The following is a 9,328-nucleotide window of genomic DNA, read 5'->3' as shown; positions in this document are numbered from 1 at the left end:
TGCTCGGAGCGCCACCGCAGGCGAAAATGGTGAACTGATGAAGTGGATTATGAATATTAATTATATCACGTCGCGTTGCGTTGGTTTGAACCCCTTTTTGGTAACCTTTATGTAGCGGCTAAACACTGCACGTGGCGTAATTAATATTGATGCGTTGTGCCATGATCAAATTCATCCGACCACTGCTGTGCTGAAAAACACAACTTTGATATAAATGCTGCCATCAGGTGGTAATAGATAGATACTTGAAAAAATATTTTGGAAGAAGCCTACTAAAGTTCCCCTTTCCTCTGTTACCCTATTTCTCCCCCAAGAAAATTGTAACTGCGAAATGGCAACACTAGCCAAATAAAATGAGTGTCTGTGAAATTGAGACACTAAAAGTATAGTTCTAAAGTTATTCCATGTGCAGATATAATTTTGTATAATTAGTCATTATAAAAAATGTTAGTCATTATTTTAAGTCCAAGATAGATACTTGATATATTATTTTGAAAGTAGCCTATATTTTCCATTCAGTTACATTCTGTTCCTCTCCCTAGAGTATTTTTTTAGAAATCTGATTGGTTCACGCAGATTGCTGAGCCAGGAGGAAACTGCTTACCTGGTTCCTCTGGAGAAATGTTGTCATGGCAATGAGCATCACATAGTACCTGTGTTATATGGGTGGGGTTGCTTGTTGTTTTGACAGCTATGTGTTCAAACAATGGTTGTTATAAACTCACTTACCTTCATATTCTTTTGTAAATACTAAACATGAACACAAATCGCTGGACAAGGCTTTTTGCATGGCAACGCAAGATCAAGAATGCTGATGAGGAAGAGAATAAGGCAAAAGAATCAAATAAGACGAAGAAAGAGGAGACTCCAAAAATAAAGTGAGTTTTAGTTCAAATATTTTATTGTCACATTTGTTAACTGTATATTGTAATGTAAAAGCATTATGAAGTTTAAGTCTTGACACCAAACTACTCCAACCTCCAATACACACAAATTAAATGAATAATTACAGTTCTTTGTTATTTTATGCTATAAAGACTAACACAAAATGTTCTATATGCTGTCAGCTGGAAGGAATGGATAATCGATCCATCTGAAGAGTTTTACTATACATGGTTGCAAATTATGATACTCCCTATCTGCTACAACTGGGTCATCATAATATGCAGGTAGGAAAACATTAAGTGAGGTTTGACTACTGTACACTTTAATAACTTTTATTTCATTTTTACATTAAGATGAGAATAATATATTGAATGAAAATTGTAACTGAAATGGCAACATTAACTGTGAGTGTCTGTGAAATGATGAAAGTTAAATGGTCTTTGTTGTTAAAAGGACATGTTTCTATACAATTGAAGAGACATATTTGGCAACATGGCTAACCTTGGATTATATCTGTGACTTGGTCTTTGTGCTTGACACAGTTATTGGTTTTCGCACAGGTAAGTGTGCATCTTATCTCTTTTTTTATTTGTTTATTATCTTTGCATAGCCTACTTATTTAACTTTGAACTTAATTGTAAATGTTGCTTCTATACAGATTGACTTCACTATGGATTAGGCTAAATATTCTTTTTTTAAACATCAAATTGCTTATTTTTTCTTCTTCTTCTTGTTTGTTGTCACTGTACCAATGTTCCCCCACTCACATTGGCCATCTGGAAAACCTAGACAACATTTTTAAAAAAAGGCTTTCTCTTTAAAGGTTTTCTGGAGCAGGGTATCCTGGTGCGAGATTTGTCCCGTTTGAAAACGCGTTACATACGCTCCTCTCGATTCAAATGGGACATTGCCTCTCTGTTGCCCACTGATCTGCTCTATCTGAAACTGGGGATCCACGCACCTCTAGTCCGGGTCAACCGTTTCCTGCGCACGGGCCGTTTGAACGAGGCCTTGGACCGCATGGAAACGCGCACAGCCTATCCGAACACCTTCCGCGTCGCCAAACTCATGCTGTATATCTTCGTGCTTATCCACTGGAACGCCTGCATCTACTTCTCCCTGTCTAATTACATAGGCTTTGGTGCGGATCCCTGGGTCTATCCCAACATCTCCAACCCGGAGTTTGCTTCCACGAGACGCCAGTACTTCTACTGCTTCTGGTTTTCCACTCTCATCCTCACCACAGTGGGTGACACTCCGATGCCCGAACGCGAAGAAGAGTATCTGTTTCTGATCGCTGACATGTTGATCGCAGTGCTGGTGTTTGCATCCGTCGTGGGGAGCATGGGGGACGTGATATCAAGCTTGCGTGATCGTGACAACGTGTTTTTCCCCAATCACGAGCTGGTGAAGGCTTACCTGCGCAGCCGGCGCATCAGCAAAGAACTGCAGAATCGCGTCAACGACTGGTACCAGCATCTGCACATCAACAAGTGGGTCTTCCTATTATAGTCTGTGAGCCCAAAAAGCAATATCTACACTACTGTTTAAAAGTTTGGGGTCAACAGTGCCGGATTTAGGCACGTGCATGCTCATAAAATTATTTGCCTCTAATGCTAAAACACTGTAAGACAGTTCTATCTTTAGTATGTACCCAGACAGCAACATAGTATCAGCCCAGATCCGGCCCAAATCTGGTTCGTGTGGATTTCACACGGTCCAGATGTGGGCCGGATCTGGGTCGACACTATGTTGCTGTCTGGGTAGTATGTAGATACCGGAAATTAAATATAAAGCATCATTCTACATCCGACAATTCTACATTAGGCCAATTTAGCAGTTTTGTTTGCTGTTTTGGGGTGGTATAGTCTGTAATGACAGTAAAAAACGATAATATTAATGTTAATTAATGACAACAACCATAATTTTATTCAGCTTTTTTTCAGCCATCACAGGAATAAAATACATTTTAAAATAAATTAGAAAATGGTTATTTTTAAATTGTAATAATATCTTAGAATATTTCTGTTTTTCTGAATTTTTTTTATCAAATAAATGCACCCTTGGTGAGCATTAGAGACTTCAATCAAAAACATTACAACATTTTATCGAACCCAGATTTCTGAGCAATAGTGTAAATGAAAAAAAAAAAAAAAAAGATAAATTGCACAAGAAAACAAAATATTCCAAGTGACATCTGCAAAAAACAATGCTAGATTTTCTCACAGCTAAATCTTAGCCATTTTGTTTAGTCATACTTTTAACCAATTGTTCCCAAGTTAATTAAAAACTATTTTTAATGTTTGTTTACACCCAAATTATGTGTCTGGAACAGAAAGATCACACGGGAAAATGAGATTCTTCGACATCTTCCAATCACACTTCAGACAGCAACTGCCGTGAGCGTGCATCTGCCCACTCTGTCTAAAGTCACCATCTTTCAGAACTGTGAGAAAAGTCTGTTGGAGCAGCTGGTACTTAAACTCACCCCACAGGTTAGAAAACAGATGGCACACCTGGGGCCTGCTCTTCATACGTGGACTACTCACTTATCTGGATTATACTGTTAACGATTTGACATTATCCAGGATTGTTAGGTCTCTTATGCTCATCCCGGAGTTGCTGTCATAGCAACAGGTCCATACGCTCAAACCTGCTCGGGAGCAGGCTTATTTCATGTAAACTTAGATTGCATCTTTGGTGGAGGTGATGCTTAAAGTCTGTCACAGCCTCTGCTACTTTCTTACAAGATTGAACCAGGAACAATAGGCTAATAATTTAAAAACTAATTTGAAAATAATATTAGAATGTTGTGTAGTCTATCATAATATAGACACAGCAAGTTTTACTCTTTGAGAGTACACTTTGCTATTTCCTTATAAAGAAATTCAAGTTTTTCATCAGGTGTGTCATGTTGTCTTTTAATATGATAAAAAATCTTGCTGCCAGCAAATTGCTGCATTGCTGATCATGGTTTTGAAGTATCGATACATCTGCCCTTTCCAATGAACACAAGGGCTGTGTCCGAAATCACATACTCTTTTAAGTATAGGTTTTGAATAAGTAATTACTTCACTACCGCTAAAAAGTATGTTCTATGTAGTATGTGTGTAGTATGAATGTAATCTGTATGTACTACATTCGCCATGTTGTCATTATCATGTTATCTATAGCATCAGTTGCCTTGCTTCACTGCCATTCGCAAATTCTCTCCCGTGGCCTCATGGGATAGTAAAGTATCTATCGCATGCACACTTCAGAATCTCGCCGAAAGAAGTTGGTTATCCGCATACTTTTTGCCTACTCTTTTATGAGTACTATAAATTCAGACATACTTTGTTTTTCGCTTACTGTAGGGAAGTATGCGATTTTGGATGCAGCCAATCCAGATATTTTATTCAAATCAGCAAGATTAAGAGTCAGTTAAATCTAGTCTTGCATGTTGTACTTGACCTCAGCAATATTTTCTTTTTATGTTTGCTGTTGTCATTATTATACTTTTTATGTATACTTTGCTAGTAAATCTTACAGTATTATACCAGAATCTCTTCTATCATCTTTAGGTGTATAGCCCGGGAGAGTACGTATGCAAGAAGGGCGATGTAGGTCATGAGATGTACATCATTAAAGAGGGGAAGCTGGCAGTGGTGGCTGATGATGGAGTCACTCAGTTTGCTGTTCTGGGGGATGGAAACTTCTTTGGAGAAATCAGTATCCTGAATATCAAGGGTATGAAATGCTAAAGACCAGTACAGCATTCAGTACACTGTAAAAAATAAGTACAATCAACTTGTACTTGTTATAAATTGCTTAACTTATTTTGATTAATTAAAGCAATGTAAAAACATATGTTGTCATAACTTATTGATCATATCATTTTCATCATAATCATATTCCTTATAATTAGTATTCACTACAATAACAACATATGTCCATCATGATTCAATTTCTATTATTTCCTTATTCCACAACAACAACAAAAAGCTTTTTATTGTTTTGGAAATATAAAAAATGTTCTCACATTCCTTTGATGGCTTAGAAATAATAAAGTAATTCCCTTCTGATAGTTGACCTGAGATAACACATTCTCCACAATGTTTAAGTGGAATAATTGACCTAATGTGTTTAAATATATTTTTACTCACCCCCATGCGGTTGCACTCTTGTTATTTTCTATCATCCATGAAACACAAAAGGGGAGCAGAATGTCAAAGCTTCTATTTTTCATACAAGAAATGTGGATAGTAATTTATACAACAAGAACAACAACAACAAAAAAATCCATATGTCTCAAACACTATATTTTACAATATATAGTTGAATCCATACAATAACAATGAAATTGGTTTAACACTGAAAACCTTTCCATCGTGTGTGGTTGTGTTACATTGCTTCAGAAGACTGGATTACATTTATGGAGCTTTAGTGTGTTTTTTGGTGCTTTTGTTGTATGGAAAAAAAAAAGCTTGAGAATCTCATTTTGTGTTTCACGAATGAAAGAATATAAAATGGGATTCGGGCAGCATAATAGTGAGTAAATTATTAAAAAGTATAATTTTTGAGTACACTATTCCTTTAACTTTATCTACAAAAGAAAAGCAAATGTAGCTGTATTAAAACATAATGAATCACTATAAATAACACAAATTCATCACAACTCTCATTAATGCACAGGTAACAAATCAGGAAACAGACGAACCGCCAACATTCGCAGCATTGGTTACTCAGATCTGTTCAGCCTATCGAAAGAGGACCTGACTGAAACACTTCATGAGTACCCTGCTGCCAAGCGCCTGTTGGAGGAGAAGGGTCGTCAGATCCTGACAAAGATGGGGATGCTGGAAGAGACAGATGAAGGGCAGGGAGAGGTAGAGAAAACGGAGGACATGGTGAACCGTTTAGAGGCCAACCTTGAGACTCTGCAGACCAAACTGGCTCGGCTGATAGCTGAACTGGAGTCTAGTGCCCGCAAAATGATGCGAAGAGTGGAACAATTGGAACTGCAGACAGACGAATGGGAAGGCATCGTGGCTGAGGGTGCACAGGCAGAAATAGAAGAGCAGGACAAAGTAATAGGGAGGGAGATTGGGGATGGGGAAGGAGAAGGAGAAGGAGAGAAGGAAGATGAAGAGGAGCCAGTGGTTGAAGGAGAGAGAGGAGAGGGTGATGGAGGAGAGGAGAGCCTGGGAGAAAAGAAGAATGTTGGAGGAAATGAGATCAGTGAAAATGAGAAAGAAGAGGCAGAGGAAGAGCTAATAAAAACAGAAACGCATCAGGATAAGAAAGGAGATGAAAAGTAGGTAGAAAATATATGTAAAATATACACTACCGTTCAAAAGTGCGGGGTCAGTAAGAATAAAAAAAATAATTTATTCAGCAAAGACATTTATAATGTTACAAAAGATTTCTACTTCAAATAAATGCTGTTCTTTTGAACTTTTTTAACAAAAAAAATAGTATGCAGCACAGCTGTTTTTAACATTGATAATGGGAAATGTTTCTTGAGCAGCAAATCATCATATGATTTCTTATCAAGTGACAATGAAGACTGGAGAAATGATGCTGAAAATTCAGCTTTGCCATCACAGGAGTAAATTACATTTTAAAATATATTCAAATAGAAAACGGTCATTTTAAATCGTAATAATATTACAGAAAATAATTATTTTTATACATTAAAAAGCATTAAAAAAATGTACCCCAAACCTTCAAACAGTAGTGAATAATATCATTGTACCATAATATGCATCTAAAAAAAAAAAATTGGAATGTAGAAAAAATAAATCTGTACCCTGTTAAGTTTTATGTGATACATTAAAGGAAAGTTTATTACAATTTGAGAGCACTGTTTTTTTTTTATTTAACAAAGAGAAATTAATATTTTGTACATTATTATATAATTGTAATTGAAAAAAAAAAAAGTATCTATCTATCTATCTATCTATCTATCTATCTATCTATATCTATATATATCTATATATATATATATCTATATATCTATATATATCTATATCTATATATATATATATATATATATATATATATATTCAACTTCAGCAAACATCTGGAAATCAAAGCTACATTACATGATCCCACTAATACCGTTGCTAAGCTCCATTCAGACGCTAGGTGGCAGCACATACTCCAGTTTCACAGTTATTTTGATAAAAACATGAAACCAGAGGGCATCAGTTTGGAATTGGAAGCAAATGTCTCATGCAGTTTCTAAAGGAATTGAGATCCATCTTAAAATGCTTTAAAAAAGAGGATTTATTGAAAACAGTTTTGTTTTGTTTTTTCATTAAATAACACCTCTACAGAGGGGCCATGGAGGGAACTCCAGTAACTGTACGGCCCACCCAGTGGCCCACCTTACATGTCAGCCAGGTTCTCATAGTGTGAAATTTCCTACCATGCAGAGTTCATTGTTTGTTAGGTTTCTTTCCACTTTATTGTTCATTAGTGAAGAAAATTATAAAAATGTAGGAAATCTGGGTGTAATCAGTGTTGAACTGGGTTCAATGCTGTTTATCTTTGCTCAGTGTGCTTCTGTGATTGCAAACTCCATTGGAAAAGGGAAAGCTGCAGTCAGCAATCAATATACTGCAGTGCAGTTTATTCTAATAGTCGCACCCTCTTAATTAAGCAAGTCTGATGATGTTCTTCTTCAATTAAGCAACAAATTAAGAATACTAATTGCGTTGGCTCAAGCTAATTCTTATGCATGCCTAACTATGTTATGTGTATTATCTATTTAAATTGTTAGTATTGACATGACTTAACTTGGTTCACTCTCGCGCTCCTGCTTTGGGCTGACACACTGCGATGAAATCAGAGTTACTCTCTGTGTTTGTTTTGAACACATTACAGAGCATGTGCATGTCTTATCTTGCTTAATAACAAATCAAGTGAAATCAAATACAGAAACAGCTTATTCTTCTCTCTCCTCATGTTTGTTTCTCTGTGCGGTGGTGGTGTATCAGGGGCCTGTCACAACTACACTCCTGCGCAGAGTCCTGCTGTGGTAGCAAATTACTGGCCCTACCACTGGGTGCATAGCGCTACCCACTAGCGCCGATCGCCTAGTGTCCTCAGGTTAGTCTCTTAAAAATATAACTGCACAAACAGCAAAATGGGAGCCTATAGTTCTCTTATAACTGAAAAAAAAAATGAAATTAGAGGTCATTAAAGTGATTAAAAGGAAATGAATAACAGCACTCAGCTATCCACCTTATTTTTAAGTAAGAGCAGGCACGGCTAACTTGAATGTGCAAGTCTTCTGGTGTAATTTGCTTCCAGTTATTTTACCTGTACAAAAACAGTCTGTTATGCTGCTTGATATTGCAAACTGATATTTGTTATTATGTTATTTTAATTTATTATCGTAATCATAAACACAATGGTTTGTAGCGCAAATAGTTTTTACTGCACTTTGTTATTCTTCTTGTTATTTACCTATAGTGGCTAATGAATCAGAAATCTTGCACATTCAAAGAAAATAGCTTACCTCTGTGTTACAAAATAAGGTGTATATGTTACACAGAATGCATACTTAGTATTCGTAATAGAGTGGTGCAGGGATGGCATCAAAACCCGGAAGACTGATTCCCTTGAGATTTTCCTATGGGTTTTTTATAATGTTTATGTATTTATTTATTTATTAATATGTGGTAATAATGTCACACACACCAGCTGGAGTGCTCTTGATTTCCACCAGAGGGCACGCCTCCCTAGTCCTTTGCCATTCCATCATGAACTACATTTCCCATAAAACTTTGCCTGGACTCATTATATTCTGATTACTGCCACCTGTTTCCCATTGTTTATTCAGTCACTCATTGCAAAGTCTTGTATGGGTCACACTGCATTTTTGAGCACTCTCTGTGGTTTTGAACCTTGCCTGTCATTTGGATTATGATTGTGGATTACCCCTAATAAAAGCTGTGTTAGGATCCTCAACCCGTGTTTCAGATCAGTTTGTGACAGGCGAACATAAGTCAGCAATACTTGGACATTTTTTTCTACAACATAAATTACACACACCCATATCAAAAAATCATTTTAATAAAGCTGTTATGTTTATTTTAAAAAAAAAAACATATTTTTCTTAAAAGTAACGAGATAAGAATGTTCGTCGTGTGCAGTTTACATTGTAGAACAAAATGTCCAAGTATCATCAACATTTGTTTACCACAGACCTTATTTTATATCATAAAATAAAAATAACCATTTTAAAAACTCATCTCGAAAGAACTTCTGGCGAATTACTCTTCCGGGTTTTGATGTCATCCCTGCACCACTAGACCTTATGCTTCAGAGAAACAAGCGCACAGCCATCTTTAGAATTTTTTGTGTGAACTTCCGTTTTTGCAGTAGATTAAAAAAAAGTTTGTCACAACAAACTTTGAGGTTGGCTTGAGAAAGCCTGACCAGAAAGTTTGAA

General features: G+C 36.4%; 1 protein-coding gene across 1 annotated transcript; it reads left to right on the top strand.

The window, feature by feature from the left end:
- The first annotated feature begins 1,304 nt into the window (after positions 1–1,304).
- Positions 1,305–6,223, top strand: cnga4 (cyclic nucleotide gated channel subunit alpha 4). Its single transcript, XM_079881538.1, has 5 exons — positions 1,305–1,445; positions 1,709–2,378; positions 3,221–3,380; positions 4,449–4,614; positions 5,560–6,223. Exons 1-5 carry the CDS (start codon positions 1,319–1,321, stop codon positions 6,183–6,185), a joined length of 1,749 nt encoding a protein of 582 aa, XP_079737664.1. The 5' UTR covers positions 1,305–1,318; the 3' UTR covers positions 6,186–6,223.
- Positions 6,224–9,328: the final 3,105 nt, after the last annotated feature.

This window comes from Squalius cephalus (genome assembly GCF_949319135.1).
Source record: "Squalius cephalus genome assembly, chromosome: 9".
Taxonomy (NCBI): domain Eukaryota; kingdom Metazoa; phylum Chordata; class Actinopteri; order Cypriniformes; family Leuciscidae; genus Squalius; species Squalius cephalus.
The sequence above is the reverse complement of the archived record's forward strand: the minus strand, read 5'-3'. Positions and strand labels throughout refer to the sequence as shown.